The following is a 19,437-nucleotide window of genomic DNA, read 5'->3' as shown; positions in this document are numbered from 1 at the left end:
ATGTATCAAATTGTTTTTATCTGAATTTTGTATATAGTGAATCTGTAGTATTATTAGCTACAATAATATTAATGAGAAAAAAAAATGTTAGAAGTTGATTTACATTTGGGAGATTGTTAAATACCTCATTGTACACTATATTTTCAATGTATCCTTCCTTGTTCTTATTTGTTATTGTTCTTTATTAAAATCTTTAGTCCATGCAATTGGCCATGGCTGAACACCGGACTTGGCAAGTCCTTGATTTTTGTTTATTGTCATAGCATAACAAATTGTTTTCTTAATCTTAAAAAAATATTAATTATGATATATTTTTTAACTATAATTAACATGTAATCATGTGAAGATTATCATTTTGAATGCTTTTTATTTGATAAAATCATATATGTTGAACCATATCAATCATATATGTGTAACAACAACGTATCACCATTGAATATCTCTTTGGCTACCAAGTCAAAAAGTAAAGTGCTGTGTAATTCATGTATGGTACATGTGGGGTCATAGGCCCAGATCATACAATTGGGTTTTGGGCTTAAGGCCCAAGCCGAGGATAAGGGACCGTCCGAGGATGGGTAAGTATAGCCAAGGAAATCCATGCTAGTGGATAACGAAGACAATATTGAACATAATGGCCTAGGAGTTTGTGCCGAGGATGAATTTGTCCTCGGCTAGCGAAGGCCGAGGTCCATAAAGGATGCCTACCATCTAGAGGTGTGATCCATGAAGTTCTGGAAATATGGATAAGCATTGCAGGAACAAAAGACAAAGAAGAATCCCAAAATATCTTGGGAAAAGCTGCTATCACCGCATTAATGAGGAAGTGACCTCTGCATAGTAGTATTGCAGCCTTACAACCACCTCAGAAGACTTCTAGAGAGGGCTGATGGGACAAATATCAGCATAAACCATCAACTATCCACGTGTAGGATGGAGATGAAGGAAGATATGTGGTATAAATAAAGGTTGAGACCCCAGAGATCAAAAAGGGAAAAAAAGAGAAGAGAAAGCACTATAACAATCTCAACAACTCCTATAACCATTATCATCCAATATATACTAGAACAGAACTCCTCAGAGTGTGCCGAGGACAAACTTTCTTGTACAAACCTGGTTCGTTTCTGTTTGATTGTCTTGGAAACTCATTATAACTGTTATCTCATTCACTAAAGCCTAGTTCTTCTACCCACTCTCTACAAATTTATTGTACTGGGTTCACTGGGCCAGTATCCCATACATTTTGGGCTTGGATTGAAAATCGTGTCCCTACAATTGGCGACATATGTGGGAAAAGCTTGTGTGATAGTGAGTGCAACGGTTAGTTATGATAGGATCAGGCCCCCATCAGCAAGAGTCCCTGGGGAAAGCCATTATGGTGGCCAATTTACTATGTGAGTAAGACACTACATGAGGCACACACAATTGTTGTCCTAATTCAGCTTCCGCTCAGGTCTATACTTTGAAGTGCGGATTATACGAGGAGGATTGCTAAATGGGGCACAGTTTTAGGGGCTTCTGACATCAAGTACATGCCTCGTACCTCTGTCAAGGGTCAGGTCCTCACGAATCTGGTGGCCGAGTTCGCTGAACCTCCATTAGAGGAAGTGGCAGCAACACAGAGCGATTCAAGGGGGCTCTGCAGCGGGGCTGGTTTTGGAAGGTATATATTAATATCTTCTAATCTATTGAAGTGTTATACAAAGCCTTAGTTATGTCGGGTCCCTCATACCTCCTACTAGGAAGAACCTTAGCTATGTCGGATCCCCTCGGATTTCCTGCTAAGCGTTATACAGAGTCTTAGCTATGTCGGGTCCCTCAGACCTTCTGCTAAGAAGAACCTTAGCTATGTTGAATCCCCTCGGATCTCCTGCTAAGCGTCATACAGAGCCTTAGCTATGTCGGGTCCCTCAAACCTTTTGCTAAGAAGAACCTTAGCTATGTCGGATCTCCTGCTAAGCGTCATATAGAGCCTTAGCTATGTCGGATCCCTCAGACCTCCTGCTAAGAAGAACCTTAGCTATGTCAGATCCCTTCGGATCTCCTGCTAAGCGTCATACAGAGCCTTAACTATGTTGGGTCCCTCATACCTCCTGCTAAGAAGAACCTTAGCTATGTCGGATCCCCTCGGATCTCCTGCTAAGCGTCATACAGAGCCTTAGCTATGTCGGGTCCCTCAGACCTCCTGCTAAGAAGAACCTTAGCTATGTCGGATCCCCTCAGATCTCCTACTAAGCGTCATACAGAGCCTTAGCTATGTCAGGTCCCTCAGACCTCCTGCTAAGAAGAACCTTAGTTATGTCGGATCTCCTCGAAGAACCTTAGCTATGTCGGATCCTCTCGGATCTCCTGCTAAGCGTCATACAGAGCTTTAGCTATGTCGGGTCCCTCAAACCTCCTGCTAAGAAGAACCTTAGCTATGTTGGATCCCCTCGGATCTCTTGCTAAGCGTTATACAGAACCTTAGCTATGTCGGGTCCCTCAGATCTCCTGCTAAGAAGAACCTTAGCTATGTCGGATCCCCTCGAATCTCCTGCTAAGCGTTATACAGAGTCTTAGCTATGTCAGGTCCCTCAAACCTCTTGCTAAGAAGAACCTTAACTATGTCGGATCCCCTCGGATCTCCAGCTAAGCGTTATACAGAGCCTTAGCTATGTCGGGTCCCTCAGACCTCCTGCTAAGAAGAACCTTAGCTATGTCGGATCCCCTCGGATCTCCTACTAAGCGTCATACAGAGCCTTAGCTATGTCGGGTCCCTCAGACCTCCTACTAAGAAGAACCTTAGCTATGTCGGGTCCCTCAGACCTCCTGCTAAGAAGAACCTTGGGTATGTTGGGTCCCTCGGACCTCCTGCTAAATGTTAAGCAAAACCTTAGCCATGCATGAGTCCTAAAACCACATACTTTGAGAAAATTAACACAGATGACATTTTTCTATAAGTGTCAAGGCAGGCCCAAAATTATAACCAACTCCTCAGATTGGTAGCTCTGAAAGGAGCAATTTACAGTGCAAATATGGGGCGCGTGAAACGGCACTCCCTTGGGTGTAAATCAAAGGATCAAAGCAGAATTAACTCTTAAGAATTCAAAACCCCACCTTTTTCCTCGGATGAGAGGAAAAAACCGGAGTTTTGAGGGGCTATTGTGGGGTTATGGGCCCAGATCATACAATTGGGTTTTGGGCTTAAGGCCCAAGCCGAGGATAAGGGGCCGTCCGATGATGGGTAAGCATAGCCAAGGAAACCCATGCTAGTGGATAAGGAAGACAATATTAAACATAATGGTGAGTTTGTGCCGAGAATGAATATGTCCTCGGCTAGCCAAGGCCGAGGTCCGTAAAGGATGCCTACCATCTAAAGGTGTGATCCATGAAGTTCTGGAAAAATGGATAAGCATTGCAAGAACAAAAGACAAAGAAGAATCCCAAAATATCTTGGGAAAAGCTGCCATCACCGCATTAATGAGGAAGTGACCTCTGCACAGTATTGTTGCAGCCTTACAACCACCTCAGAAGACTTCTAGAGGGGGCTGATGGGACAAGTATCAGCATAAACCATCAACTATCCACGTGTAGGGTGGAGATGAAGGAAGATATGTGATATAAATAAGGGTAGAGACCCTAGAGATCAAAAATGGAAAAAAGGAGAAGAGAAAGCACTGTAGCAATCTCAACAACTCCTGTAACCATTATCATCCAATATATACTAGAACAGAGCTCCTCAGAGTGTGCCGAGGACAAACTTTCTTGTACAAACCTAGTTCGTTTCTGTTTGATTGTCTTGGAAACTCATTATAACTGTTATCTCATTCACTAAAACTTAGTTCTTCTACCCACTCTCTACAAATTTATTGTCGCTTAGTTCTTCTACCCACTCTCTACAAATTTATTATACTGGGTTCACTGGACCAGTATCCCATACATTTTGGGCCTGGGCTGAAAATTGTGTCCCTACAGTATACAAAATAATAACAAAATCATGTCTAACTATATATATATATATATATATATATATATTGAGAAACATGTCTAAACATATTTAATGATTGATTGATTCTCAAACCATAACCAAATAAATTGAATAAAACTTAAGAAAATTAGGTTAAACAAAAGATAAAAAATACACAAAATCTATTAAAAAAAATTAGAGTAAAAAAATATATTATTGTAGGTAGAAGAACAAAATTCGATGGAAACCAAAATTCATCCACACTCATCAAATTATTATTATTATTATTTTATTTTTTTTTGTGAAAGATCCACACTCATCAATTAAGTTTGGATATACATTCTCAAAAAAAAAAAAAAAAAAAATTGGATATAACTATTTCTTTTGTATATGTTTGTTGCAATGATGAATGACATAATGGAGCAATTAAACCATTTTCAGTAACCACTGAAAAAAACAAAAGAAATCAGCAGACTTCCATATTCCAAATAGGAACCATGTTTTTTTTTTTTTGGTAAACTTACAAAGATTCAGATAATTTTAACCACATAAAATTGAAACCACATCCATCAATATGAATTTAAAATTGCTTGTGAATTCATAAAATTCGTAACTTAAATGTTCAATCATGAACGTGATTTTTAATGCATCTACAATACAAAAGAAGTATCATTGTCTCACCAACGAACATTATTCTTGGTTTAAAAAAAAAATGAACATGATTGTTGCTTTCTCCAGACTGACCTAAACAATGGAAATTATATACATATATATTAACCATCTTCTCTCACTGACTCACTGCATTTCTCTTTCTTTTATTCTTCATTATTCCTGCGGCACTCTTTGGCTGCTCTCTCTCTCTAATGAGTCTAATTACCTCACACGCATGTCTCTATTTATTATTTGTCTCTATTTATATAACAAACAAAAGCAACCGTTTATCAACAAAAAATTAAAAAAAAAAAAAAAAAAACCACTTTATCTTTACGTCCCTTATAAATTCACTTGGAACTCCTATCCCTTTTTGAAATAGAATACTAAATAAGTGGGTCTCTATGTGTTTGTTTTCTTATCTATTTGTTCCAGAAAAAGAGTTTATAAGATACCCCACTAAAATTTCAATGTAACTGAATACAAAAATGAGCTGATTTTAAAATTTTTTTGCAATGCGTATTTTTTAACCATATATATATATATATATATATATTAGTTGAAAGCTCATGCATTATACGGATTTGTTTTGTTCATAAACATATAAAATATATAATTTTATGAAGAAAAAAATAATTATTACATAATTTATATGAATTATCTGATATATGTATACACACTCCACATTGAAGAAGTTGATATAAACAAAAATTCTAATGCCAATTTAATTTATGGATGTGTGAAGCTAAATTCTAAATCTAAAAAATAAGTGTTAAGATTTTTATCAACTTAGAAATTATAAAAGAAGAAGATAAGAACAAAAAAGAAATTATATCTTTTAAAAAAAAATCTGAAAAAAAAAATAGAATTTGGATTGTAATCAAATTGAGAGTTGAGACTTTTATCAACTTAGAAATTATAGACGAAAAAGATAAGAACAAAATAATAATAATAATAATAATTGTAGGGATGATAGGCCCAGTAATATATATTGAGCCGAGGACCCGGTCCGAGGACGCCTACTAGTCCAAGGACGGGTAAACGTTGTTATGGAGGTTGGCATTAATGAATAAAGAAAGGGGTTTGGTCATGATGGTCCAAAAAGGTGGTCTGAGGAGGGATGTTTTCTCTGCTGAAAGAAGCAGAGGTCAGAAGATGCAGTCTGCCATCCAGAAGCAACGTTCCAGAAAATTCTATTGATAAGGATATATATCATGAAAGCACAGAACAAAGGAAAGCTATGAAATATCTAAGAGAAAGCTGCTACCACCGCATTGAATGCTCTGTAACTAACTCTCTAGCCGCATTAATGAGGAAGTAATACATGAACAGTAATTTTTAACCTTACAGCTACTCCCAAAGACTTCAAGAAGGTGCTGATAGGATAAGGATCAACACCAGTAATCTAATCTACACGTGGAGGGTAGAGATGAAAGAAGGAAGATAGTATAAAATAGAAAGAAGACTCTGAGGGAAAAGGATCGGAGAATTAAGAGAAAAATACTGTAGTAACAAGAACTGTACTTGTAATCAAATTTAAGAGATATATACAAGAACTGATCTCCTCGGATTGTGCCGATGACAATTTTCTTTACATAAAACCAATCTATCTTTACTTTATTGTCATTTGGATATATTATAATTGTTACCTATCTCATTAGAGCCTAGTTTTCTAACTCAGTCTCTACAAATTCATTGTATTGGGTTCTTTGGACATAGATCCTTTTACCTTTTGGGCTTAGGAACCAAATTGTGTCCTTACAATAATAATAATAATAATAATAATAATATCTTTAAAAATCTATAAAATTTTTTGCAATTTGGTGAAGTCACTTGGCGCAATCACAATTTCTAAGCCCAGTTTTTATTATATAGTATACTAATCGTTAAATTGCACGGTATAGTTACATATTTTAAATACCATCACTTTATTCAATGTTACAATAAGTTTTTTTGAAAAAAATAAAAAAAAATTCAAAGTTTATAAATTAATGAAACAAAACAGAAAAATATATAACTACACAATAGAAAAATATAAAAAAAAAAAGATGGCATACCCTCAAAAGAATAATCTATGGCTATAGTCTTTGAAATCTGCCAAATTGTTTCAAATATTAGCAAAAAATAACCCAAGAATTCAAAAGTTAAAACTTCTAATAAGCAAAAAGAATTTAAAGAATTAGAAGATTCAGTGCCTATAAATTATTGATATATATATATATATATATATGACTACACAATAGAAAAATATAAGAGAGATAATATTCAATTAGCTAATAGAAACTTCAATTTGACATCCAACTTTAATGGGAAGAAAATTGTGATGGGATGGGAAGAAAATATGGACCAATAAATAAAAGTCAAATGCTAACCTCCGTAACTATCATAGAAAGGGGTGGAACCGTCCAAATTTGGATAAGATGCATGCTACAAAAGAAAATACAGTAAATTTCGCATACAATAGCATTATCTATGGAAAATTATTGAGATTATGAGTCCACTAAATGGACCCATTGAAAAGCCAACCTAGAATAGTAATCTAAAAATATAGAGCACTAAACAATTGATCACGATTATTTAGAAAAAATATTAGTATCTTTATGGAGAGAGGTCAACTCATTAGCATGAATCTAAAAAACATTGATTAAAATCTCTCTCTCTCTCTCTCTCTCTCTCTCTCTCTCTCTCTCTCTCTCTCTCTCTCTCTCTCTCTCTCTCTCTCTCTCTCTCTCTCTAGCATTTCTTTACTCCCTTGAGTTTAGCTTTAGGTTTTAAGAGTGTTTACATATTACTACTTAGTAGTAGTTGTGTAGTAGTCGGTTTGTTTAGTTTCCTTTGGACTTATGTAAAACTAATATGGAAGAGTCCCCATAAAAAGTTAAAAATAAATAAATAAATAAATAATTAATTAATTAATTAAAATAAATTATAATGAGGTGTAAATTTATGAGACTTGTAAAACTGATGTGTCAAAATTTAAAAATGATATCAAAAAGTCAAAAGTTTCAATTTTATATTATATATAGATGATATACTTTGAGTTTAAGTATAAGTTGGACTTGTTAGAGAGATAGAGTTTCACACCTTGTTAAGTTTAGATTAAACAAAAATAATTTTGTTTAAAAAAAATGATAATGATAAGTTTGAATTTAAGTTGGACTTCTTAGAGAAATAGAGTTTCACTTCTTGTTAAGTTTGAACTAAACAAAAATAATTAATAAAATGATAATTTTATTTAAATATTGTGTTGACGTGGAAAATTATGAGAGTTTCAGAGGTTTCAGTAAATATTGTGTTGACGGGAAAAATTGTGAGAGTTTCAGAAGTTTCAGTTATATATATATATATATTACTAAGGATATATCTTATTTTTAAGATTTATCTCCAAAGCTTAAATTAATATAAACTCACCCTAAATTCTTTCATCCAATATATATATATATATATCACTCCAAATTTTGTTTAGGTGTCTACTAATTACAAATAAGACTTGGAAAATTGGATTTATTATTATTATTTTCTTTGAACTATGGGGCAAGTTCAACTCCTCCACTAATATAAAATCGAATAATAAAATGACCATTGATTAATTGTTACTTGGTAAATGTCTAATGCCTATAAAACTTTTTGTCAAATTCAAAAGATGTAACCGAAAATATATATATATATATATATATATTCTTGAAAGTGTGTGCATTATTTTATTTAAGTACTTGGGGGGGGGGGGGGGGGGGGGGGGGGGCGGGGGGTGGTGAGGGATTTGGGCCTGTTGGCTTGTTGTGAAAAAGAGGATGTGAGTAGGGGGTAGGATGGGCAAACTAACGATGACATCACCACCCTAAAGGGCCTAAACTATCAACCACCCACCTCTATCGTCCAAACCACCCCGAATTTATTGACCCATCACACCAAAAGTTTCAACCCAACATAAATCAATTAACATAGCCTGATAGCCCTTTCTCAAAAAAAAAAACATAGCCTGATAGCCCCAATCAAACCTACCTCTAACTCATGCCCCTAGTAATGGTTGTCGCCATTCATGGCAATGCAAGTGACCATGGAGCAATAAGCAATTGCGGGTCGGGTCAATCCGGTACAACCCATTTTATTTCATGAGCCAAAAAAAGATAAAATGAAAACAATTTGATCATATTGTTTTTTGACTTTCTTCCTTCAACTAAGAAGACAACAAATAAACAAAAACGCTTAAAAAAATACATTCATTTTAAGTTTACACCGTCCAAGGTTCACTAAATTGAAGTCTTCAAGTCTCAACCTTATTAAGAAAAAATATGTGTTTGTGAAAAAAAACCTTAGAAAATAATGAAATAAAGAAAAGAGTAGGAAGTAAAAATGTAAAACACATTGACATGAAGTCAAAAAGTCATAAAAAGAAAAAAAAAATAAAGGGGGAAAAAACTTGTTGTAATGGGTAAAAAACGAAAAAAAGTAAAGAATAATACATGAATAAAGGTAGGTAGTGCGATGTTGTCCCTCCATCTATGGTTAGTGATAATAGTAGGTCTGCACGATTGCTTTATTGTTTAGGAAGTTCATTTAACATTTAATGTTGAATGAATGCTGATAGGTAAAGATAATTAATACAAAAGTGACTATTACTTCTCTCACACGCCTCTTCTTAATCCGACCGAGCCTTTCTCCTCAATTACTTCCCAATCTTCATCCTTCCCTAGCCCAAAGGCCATGCTAAGGATTCCTCCTCCTTCTATCAACTTTTGATATCATTCCTCGCTTGGTGTCCTTAGTATGATTTTAAGTGGACTTTTCCTGTTCCTCAAAAAAAAAAAAAAAAAAAGGGGACTTTTCCTAAGTTATCATATTGGGGCTCTAACATAATGATCTAGAGGTCAGGCCCATTTAAAAGAGGCCCTAACTCATCCCTCTACGCTATCTTTATAAAAAAAAGATTTACCCATGTGGCCCACGAGTTAACCCACCCCAGCTATTTCAAGAGGTTCAATAATATGACAGAAAAATACGAGTTCAAAATTCCCAACCCACACCAATACGTTTTCCTTCAATTTGTACGAGTTATGGGGTTCAAGTTCAACTGTTCAAGTCTAGTTTTGTCAAGTGTCGTATGTGGAAAACATCAAGAAGAGAGAGACACGACAGAAAAATGCGACGGAACTTGCCCTCAAACGAATGAACGACAATGGAAAATGTTGTCGTAAAAGAAATACCAACAGGAAACGGCATGAATCGTTGAACGACGTAAATATTATTTGCAGCTACAGTAGCTAGGTGGTCAACTTAAATATCGTGTAAGTTTAGATACTGTTTATTTTGTTGAAAATTAAAAACTGAAAACAATGAAAAAATAATTTTCAAATTATTGTTTACACCAAAAATACTATTTATTTGCCTATTTATACTGTTCAAGAGACATAAACAGTACAATAAACACCAATAAAAAAAATAAATGAAAGGAAAAAAATGCGTTTGCGTGAAAGCATAGATCGCAATCCAAACACTCAAATTATTATTATTTTAAGAAGTGTGTGGATTTGGGAGAGAGAGAGAGAGAGAAAAAGGTATAAAGATGGAAGAGTTGTATTATTTTTTATATTATTTGTTAGTATAATTTATATTATTTTAATAAATTGTATTTAAAAATAGAAATTGAAATGTGACGTGTGAGTCGTAATATAAGAGAGCAAAATGAATAAAGTATTCTTTAAAAATGTAAAATTGGTGTTTTTTTAAAGGTTCAGTTAATGTATGTATTAAGTTATTTATTTTTTTTAATATTTTCTCAAAAATTAAAAAAGTTATCAATATTTTTTTAATTTTCAAAATTTTTTTTTTCAAAAATAATTAATTATTGTGTACCTTTCGACTGACATTAGTAAAATCCTTTTCTTCGTCCGAAATTTTTTTTTTTAAAAATGATTAATGATTGTGTGCTTTAGACTCACTTTAGCAAAATCCTTTTTTTCATCCTCCATTGCTAGTGCTCTAAAGATGTTTGTAGTTTCCAGAAATGATATAATGGCATAAAACTGTATTGGAGCCTAGTTTCGAAGCTCATATCGAATTCCATCTCACTGTTTGTACTTTATATAGAAAGGCTAAAAGAAATTGCAGGTATGAGTTTTCAAACCTTTCCCTTTTCAATTCACTTGTAAATAATTTGTGGGGTCACAAAAAATAGTTAATTATTCTCTGAATTGAAGGGTGAGTTTAATTTATTATAGGGGTTCTTAGGAAAAGTCAGAGAGCTTTTTTGTGTAAAACCCAGTTGTTGTCTTTGGTACTTAGAATGTTTAAGAAGTATGGTGATGTCTTTCTTTGCTTTGAACTATGGCTTTTTTAACTCGGGTTTCTTTAGATATTAGTTTAAGGTGAGGAATTTGTGCCTCTAGCTCTCTTCATAAAATAGCTTCTTAAAGTTGAAGATAATATGACAAAGGGATGGATGTTGATAAATATGTTTTGAGTTTGAGCTAAATTGCTCCAGTTTCTTCTATGCTTAAAGCTTAAAATTCATGTGCTTATCACATTATCATATGATCATGTGATAAGCATGTGGAAATCAAGGCCTTATATAGCAGGAATATGGGGAAATTTTTCTAGTGGGGACATTGCAACTAATCACATGGTTTAGAAGGTCGGTTGTGCAGTTTTTAAAGTTCAGGGGACATTACAAATTGCCCATTAGAGTGGTAAAGGGAAATTTACCCTATGTTTTATTTGGATTCACAATCACAAACTCTCTGAAGTTAATAACTCAGCATCAGAGTTACTAGACCCATTCAGCAAAAGAAAAGCTTCATCATAACAAGGTACAGAAACCCCTGCACTTCGCTTTTTTTGATGGTATCCATCATATGTAGAAATGAGAGAATGATAATTTATGAATGAAAAATGTGATAGATGTAGAAATGACTTGCAAGTTCCACCATGTTATTGCTAGGTTTTGCATAAGTATATATGTGCTTGAATGGGAACTAAAAATGCTGGTTCTAGGTTGTGTTTGCGATTTATGGTCTTGAGTCTGGACAGCACATGAGATGTGAATTTTAACATCAATTGTTTTTTTGGGTGTATGTTTCTTTGAAAATTCCCAAGAATCAGCCTCTCCCTAGAAAAAAATGAGGGTATAGGTGCCTACCAATCACCTCTCCCAGATCTTGCAAAAGTGTGAACTTTGTGCATTGAGTACAACATTTTTATGTTTCTTTGAAAGTTCATGTGAAATTAGAATATGTTTCCAATACTTCTTCCCATATTTACAAGGAGTCCAAGAAAGGCCAAATTGAAACTGCAAGTGGTTTGTAGTTCACTTATTCATGAAGGGTATGCCTTTTTATGTATGTAAGTGAAGATGACACTAGAAGTGTCCTTGGAGGCATTTCTCTTACTTTAATTATGGGTTACTAAGGCAATAAATTTTAAGATTTTGAGATTTACTGCCAAGAACAAAAAAGAATTGGTTACAAAAGGTAAGTTTAACTTGTGAGGGCCATGTGTGAACTGTTATGCTATTTTCTGACTACCATGCATGACTGTTTACAATGTGTTATTCCATTGTGGAGCTTATTTCTTCTAGAGGGTATTCCCCTGTATTTGGAATTCATGAATGATTCAAAAATATCTTATAGAGGAGCTACCTATCTATTAAAGGGGATGGAATTTCCATGGATAATATTAGCAAATTTGAATGGAATATTTGAGGCTATGGTGCTGAAGTCAAAGATTATAATGAGTTCAGAACTCTCAGGGAGAATAGTCTTTCTTCTTTAATATATTCTGAGATCCAACTGGGTCTGTTTCTCATTGTTTATAGTTCCTTTGACAGGATTAAATTTTTTGCCTGACAGAAACAAGAGACCAAAGGTTACCATTTCTGTGCAGACTCTCCAGTGCAGAACATATATATCTGTGTTCCACTTGCTATAATATAGCTCAAGGATGATTAATGAAGAAAGAGCTGGAATGGAATTTATATATTCCATGGATTCTAGAACTAGTTGCTCCCCATTTAAATTCCATTATCCAACCATTAACACAGCCAGCAAATGTTGCCATATTACAGTTCATACTGTCACTCAGTCTTCTCCATCTCCTGTAATCTCTTGTGTAGAGAACGTGCCTCAAGGTGCACGTGTTTCACATATTACAGCTACTGATTCAGAACATGGACATTCAACATCAAGTAATGAGTCGAACACGTCTAAGGTCTTGCAAGATGTACATATAGTAAGAACTGCACATATTTTTATTTTTTTAATTACTATTTAATAATTCTTTGTTATCTTTGTTTTGTGGTAGTGCAGCATTCTTGTGCAAAATTGTTTATTTTTAAGCTTACTTGAAAATTATCTTCTTTTTATGTTTTCAAGTTCCATGTGTAGTTTAAAGCACATGAATACTTTATGGTTATGTCTTTCACTTGGAAAATAGATGGCTAATAAGTCATTGTTATATTCATACTTAGTCGACGCGGTTGATGGAGCATTTTCTTGAGCTTGCTAAAGACAACACAGACAATGATCTGGAAACCTGTGGGATTCTTGGTGCCTTTCTTGTAAGATTCATGCTTTTTCTATACATTTTAGAGCCTCAATTTATTGCTTATCCTATTGGTGCGCATATTGCATGATTTGTTGCAATTATGTTTGGGAATTTGTTTTCTTTTGACACAAACACAATCATTATAGTCAGTAGGCTTCCACAATATTTCTGGAGGCCTCTTCTCACATCGGCATCACTTATTTCTTTGATCCTCTCAGTTTCTTAAAACATAGTCTCCCTCTTCTGCGTAGAGTGTCTCTCTCTCCTTTTAATTTCTACTCTCACTTAAAGCTGTCACTGCAACTATTCAAATTTCTGTTCATCTTCATCATTTAGAAGAAAAAAATATGGTTCCTTATAAAGTGACAGTCTAATTGAGATTAGCCTAGGCTATGTTTGGCCAGCCTCACATGGTGCTCTCCTCTCTAGGAGCCATGTGACCCAAAGCCTTTGCCTGAAAGAGGCAAGCCAGTGAGAAGCCAACACCAAACCCGACCAGCTGACTCCCATTACTTTCATGTGCCTTCTCAGGTCACAAGCTCACATTATTGAGCCCAGCATTGATCCTCGTCTTTTTAAAATGATTTCAAAAATTTATTTATATTTCTTACAGTTTTCACCAGACATGATGTATAACTTTTTCAAACAGTTCAGCAAGTTCTTGTGGCCTTGGTAGAGAGAATATTTATGTCTCTTTTCCAAAATTTTCCATTGGCTCAACCTTTCTTTCTTAACTCTACCCGTGTCTGTGCTTAATGTCATATATTTGTTCACAACCAATCCCAAGCCCCAAAAAAGGAGGGTTGCAATAGGTTGATGGCCAGCATAAAATTTAGTCACTCATTTATGAATGGATACACTACAATCACACTTAACTAATCTATTGCGGATTCATAACCGACTCCAAAATTTTGTGATTAAGGCTTCTTACTGTGGTTGTTGTAACCTTTCTTTCTTCCATGCATTTTCCCTTCAATGTTTCGGAAGTAGGGCTTGATTTCATGGGAGAATTTTGCTAACCTGAAGCTAAGATATGTTTGTTTCCTTCATGTGTCCAGGAGAAAGGAACCTTTTATGCAACCACTTTGATCATACCCAAACAGGAATCGACTTCTGGTTCTGTTAGTCTCAAGGCCCTTTTTCTTCCTCTTGATTTTGTTTTTCCATAATGTTTTGTTCATGTATTGCTTGCTGCTGACTTAAATTCTGCATGACAGTGTCAGGCTATAAATGAGGAGGAAGTTTTTGCCATTCAAAATGAGCATTCCCTTTATCCTGTGGGTTGGATCCATGTATGCATTCCCGCCCATGTTTTTCTTTATTTTGAACTTCTTCCATTCTCTGTGAACATCTTTTATTGGAGCCCCAAGCCTTCTTTATGTTTACAGTGGCTGCTTTCATATTTTCTTTTCTTTTGTGATTTCCCACCCCCAAAATTGATCACTCCTTTTGTTTGGATATTTTCTTGTTCCTCTACTGCACCATGAAAGACTACATGCTCAAACATTTCTTGAATTTTGGCATCAATGATGTTACAAGGTTTGTCAATGCATTCAGCAGTTATTAGTATGTAGTATATACTGTGTTTTTCTGTAGTCTGTACTCATTTTTATGGCTTTTGTATCAACCAGAATGCTTTTAACATCTGCTAAGATTACCAACTATTTCTCCTGCTTATGCTTCATGTTTGATCAGCTAGCTTGTTTATTCCTCATTTTCGCCTATATCTAGATTATCCAGTTTCATCTGGGTGGGAATTAACAGTAGTTGTCCACTTTTTCACCTAATCTGTATATTCATTTTCAGACACATCCTTCTCAAAGCTGTTTTATGTCATCAGTAGATTTGCACACTCAGTATTCATATCAGGTAACTGACTTGGTTAAGGCTGAGTGCCCTTTGTCTTTGATTGAGGAATGGCTTTTGTTTATTAATTTTATTTTATTTTGAGCTGTCCACATGAGACATATTGTGCATTGAATTTTTGAATGCCAAATCTTTTGCAGAATATTTTAATTAGAAGTAATATATAAAATGCAGGTTGGTCTCCTTTAGGTAGTTGTAATTTAGAAATAGCATTTTTAATAAAGGGCATTCCACAGCAAGGTTGGTAGCACCATTATATTGTTTATTGTGATGAGCAGGAGTAGGCATTTGAAACATGCCTTTTAAAGTTTTAGTTTTCCTCACAATGTGGTGGAAGATTACCTTGATCTGTTGTGCAGGGGTTTAGCATAACTCCTGCCAAGTTATTCCCAATGAGCTCTAGCACTTCCTCCCCCTGTAAAAAGGGTGTGTTTGTGGGTTCAAAACTCACAGGGTGTATTGTAACTTACCAATCAAAATAATCCCCTACCTAGTTATCATATTGGGAAAGAATATGATGAGATACTGTATTTCAAATATATATATATATATATTTACTTATTTATTTATTTATTAGATTGTGAATTTAAAGTGGAAAGATGTCCAAAATATTTTAAACAAATTTCTTTCCCAGAAGAAAAGGAACTGAAAAGAGATTGGCTAATTTGTCTACTAATCAGCCTGAATTTAGGATAGATATAACCTGCAAGCTTGAATGTTTTGTGTCTATAAGCTTTTCTTCAAAAATTGTTAATGCTTATTTTAAGCTTTGGCACTTTTTGTTTGATTCAAAATACTGAAAGGCATTTATTTGTCAATAATTTTCCCTTACTTTCAACTCATACTCTTGCTTATTCTCATGCTTATAAATCGCTCCCGTAATATTGCTTGCAAAGACTGGGAATAATACATGCAATTGTTTGCCTGGTTCCCTCTTCACTAATGAAAAGACTAACATTGAAACTCTTCTTTTTCATTTTATTTTTTCAGGCAATGTTACCTGAGGCTTTTGCTATTGTCATGGCTCCAACTGATACATCAAGGTGTGCAACTTTTAAAATGTAGTTTAATGGTCGCCAACTTGAGCGGAGGGTCTAATAATGCTTGTCATTTTAGAAATGAGATTGGCAATGCCTTCATCTTAGTACTCTGGGTTAGACATAAATTCTTCTTCCATTTTAATCTTTATTTAGTAGATTGTGTTTTCCCTCACAACCTCAACCATGTCCTTGGTCTCCATGCAGTGCCTTTGACTTGAGAGAGTTTACCTTTAGTTAAAATGATAGCACTCCACCAGTGCAGTATTTAGTCATTATTACGCACAGCTGTACTGATTCTCCTTTTTCCCCCCTCCTTATTATTGGTGCTGCCTTTAGCTCACATTTGCATTCTTGTCCAATTAATCCTGTTTTGATTCCAGATTAGCACCTGTATCACTCGTAGTAAATATTGTTCCAGCAAAAAAGAAAAATATTGCTGTCATTTGTGAGCATATTTTCTTTGCTTAGCCTGTGAAGACCATGAAGCATTGCTGGTTGAGAAGGGTGCTTTGAATCTGATCAGTAAGTCGAGCACAATATGATAGTGAAGCATTTAAGTGCAAAGCTCCTGATGAGAAGTCTATCCATTGACATGGCATATGATTTTGAAACACACTGTAGCCCTATTTTGTAGTTCTCATTTATAATGAATTATTATAATATTAATTTTTTTTTTTTAAAAATACTGCTTCAGAAGCACAAGTAAACAGACACTGGTCAGGATCCTTTCTTTCTCAGAATTTAAAAATTAATTATTAACTGCTGCAGTGCAGGCAGTGAGGCAGATTCATCTTTTGACAGCTGATTGTGTAAATTATCTATTTATAAAAAATGCTATTCAATAACTTATGAAAGGAATTTCCTCCAGGAGCTATGGAATGTTTCGGTTATCCGACCCTGGTGGGATGAGTGTTCTGAAAGAATGCCAAGAGACAGGATTTCATACTCACAAAGAAGTAGAAGATGGGAGTCACATTTACGAGCATTGCTCTAATGTCTATACAAATTCAAATTTGAGGTTTGAAATCTTTGACTTGCGCTGATATGCTTACATCTAAGAATGCAGGTCTGTAGGTATCATCCCTAGTTGACAGGCTTGCAGGTATTAGAAAACATGGCCATGACCCCAGTTACACCACACAAAAAACACTTGGCTGTGGCGTTTGATCCCTATAGTGCTGATATGTACAATTGTGATACACGTTATTTTCCTAGTAAGTGTGTGAGCAAATATAGGGTGAATAAAAATTTGTAACAATAATGAAGATTGGCCACTGAAATTTTGTTTTAGGAAACAACAGATGAATTACACTTTTCTTGCGTGGCTGTGATTGCATTAGATTCTGCCTTGTAATAAAGTCTTTTTAAGAAGAGAAAGTTGTTTTGCATTGCAGATAATGAAATACTCTAATTTGGAGTGAGTTGAATAGAATTTTGGTTTTGTAAAGCTTGCTTTGAGTAAAATATTTGTTCTTTCTTTAAGTGGGGGGGAAAAAGATGGGACTGATTCATATTTTGATTTTTATACTTAGCAAAAAAGAAAGGATCTGTATTTAAGAAACCAATGGCAACTCATTCTTTCAAGACTCCTAATGACTGCATGGTTTACATTTTTTTTTAATACCCTACCTGGAGAGAAGACAATGGTTTGGCTTGGTAAGCTTTGTGATAAATGAAATATCCCAACCACATCCCAGCCCCATTTATATAAAGAGAATCCCCTCTAATTCACTTCAGGTTCCCTTTTCGTGTTTGCTTCTCACTGATTGTACCCCTCTAGTGCTAGGACAGCTTGTGCATGATCAGGAAAACCTCTATACCTTGTGGTGAAAGACTACATAAAGTTGATGCATGTGAACAACATGACTGATATCCGGTGCAACCTCAGGGATCTGCCATAAACCATTAGGCATGTTAAGCAGTATTTCAAGATTAGATTATTATGTCTTCAGACAGTGAACCCTGTCTGTTAGATGCATTAATGGCTGTTGCCATCTATGTAGGGTGAAAGGATCCAGGTGAGAAGTTTCATAGAGATGTTGGAACTGAAACATGGATTTAACAGCTCAATTTCCATATTTTCTGGGCTAGTTTAGGAGGGGTTCACAGTTCACTGCTTTCATCTTTCGGGACTTTCTTGGAGTTTTACCGTTTGCCATTTCATCACTGCATATACATAGCACTTAGCACCTAAGAATTTTCTAGTCTACAACCAAATTGACAGCGGGCTTATCCTCTCCAAACTTGTAGAATAGGATTAATCCTAGAACAGGCAAGGTTCACGATTGTTGTACTCTACTCTCAAATCACAGCTGCTTCACTTCATATAGAGTGAAATATGAACCAACCACACTGAATTTACTTGCAACTAGAAAGAGGTTTCTATACTTACGTGTGTGAAATAAAATAATAACAACAATCATGAACCTTGCAACAACAACAGCACAACTCATCTTATATTACAAAGATAATTTGGCATTGCCCGACAATGCATTACGTAGGGAATATGATGAGTTCATCCTGTAAAAAAAGAAAAAACTTCCTTCTCACTTCCTCTAACAGGATAAAAAGAGCCATTTGGACTCGCCGCTCGCGTAAAACCTACGTCAACTAACCTCATCCATCAGAACCCATTTGTCGGAGTTTTTTGAAAGTGGTTCTCCATCCCAGTTTCTTCTCTTCAGCAAAAGACAAATTATTACTCGTTGTCATGAAAAATCCAAACAGTTGTCACATGTAGAGAGCATACCCATCAACTCGAGTTTTGCTCCAATGCAAAAGCATGCTCAACGCTTATTCACCCTAAAAATTGATTGCTCAGATTTCACCCATGTCCCTCCAATCTCTCTTGTGGTACTAGCAAAGGCCATAAAAGAAAAATATGGATAGGAGAGTGCTCTCTTAAAAATAAAATACAATTAAGATTTAAAATATGCAACGTTAACTCTACAAATTAAAGGTGTATTTTCTTCGTCAAAGGCCTTGTAACTGAATTGACACCTCCCCATGCACAAAGTGTTTAGGGGTCTAGGGGGAAAATGATTCAAGCTGTGGAATTAGCAGTATGTTGTAATTATCTCTTAAAAAAAAAGTATTTTCTTCTCTCTCCTACCATAAAAGAAAATTATGGATAGGAGAGTGTTCTCCTTGAAAGATGAAATACAAATAATGTTTAAAATATGCCATGTTCTCATCAATATATATGTGTATATATATATATATATATATGCCATGTTAACTTTACTAATCAAAGATGGCTTTCATTTACGTGTGTTTTTAGTCACAATGAAAAAGCCTCTTATTAGTGTAATAACGGATCTCATGTAGCAAAGCTTTGAACTTTCTAATGGGCCCTTATGTAGTGAAGTTTTAGGGGCCTTGTTTAGCCCAAAGAAGGGT

At 35.0% G+C, this 19,437-nt stretch overlaps 1 protein-coding gene across 6 annotated transcripts; it reads left to right on the top strand.

The window, feature by feature from the left end:
- Positions 1-10,484: 10,484 nt before the first annotated feature.
- On the top strand, positions 10,485-17,470 carry LOC126718503 (AMSH-like ubiquitin thioesterase 2). Of its 6 annotated transcripts, none has more exons than XR_007652942.1 (8): positions 10,485-12,817; positions 13,056-13,145; positions 14,191-14,253; positions 14,350-14,424; positions 14,939-15,001; positions 15,989-16,041; positions 16,419-16,560; positions 16,907-16,959. XR_007652942.1 is itself a non-coding variant. In XM_050420732.1 (8 exons), the coding sequence occupies exons 2-8, from the start codon at positions 12,530-12,532 to the stop codon at positions 17,079-17,081; spliced, it is 807 nt and encodes a 268-aa protein (XP_050276689.1). In that variant the 5' UTR covers positions 10,488-10,702; positions 12,439-12,529; the 3' UTR covers positions 17,082-17,470. The 6 variants fall into 6 exon arrangements, 5 of the variants coding, with proteins under 5 accessions (XP_050276690.1, XP_050276689.1, XP_050276686.1 ...); XM_050420732.1 differs by lacking the exon at positions 16,419-16,560 and having other exon boundaries at positions 10,488-10,702; positions 12,439-12,817; positions 16,907-17,470; XM_050420729.1 differs by lacking the exon at positions 16,419-16,560 and having other exon boundaries at positions 10,488-10,702; positions 12,417-12,817; positions 16,907-17,470.
- Positions 17,471-19,437: the final 1,967 nt, after the last annotated feature.

The sequence above is a fragment of the Quercus robur genome, chromosome 3 (assembly GCF_932294415.1).
Source record: "Quercus robur chromosome 3, dhQueRobu3.1, whole genome shotgun sequence".
NCBI classification, from domain to species: Eukaryota; Viridiplantae; Streptophyta; class Magnoliopsida; order Fagales; family Fagaceae; genus Quercus; species Quercus robur.
Note: the sequence above shows the minus strand (reverse complement) of the source record. Positions and strands in the feature narration are given on the sequence as shown.

What these genes read in the sequence shown, in the direction of transcription:
- LOC126718503 (XM_050420732.1), top strand. Translation starts at nt 12,530, where the DNA reads ATGATTAATGAAGAAAGAGCTGGAATGGAATTTATATATTCCATGGAT. An exon ending in AGGAATCGACTTCTGGTTCT is followed by an intron (nt 14,254 to 14,349) that starts GTTAGTCTCAAG and finishes TCTGCATGACAG; the next exon opens with TGTCAGGCTATAAATGAGGA. An exon ending in ATCCTGTGGGTTGGATCCAT is followed by an intron (nt 14,425 to 14,938) that starts GTATGCATTCCC and finishes ATTCATTTTCAG; the next exon opens with ACACATCCTTCTCAAAGCTG.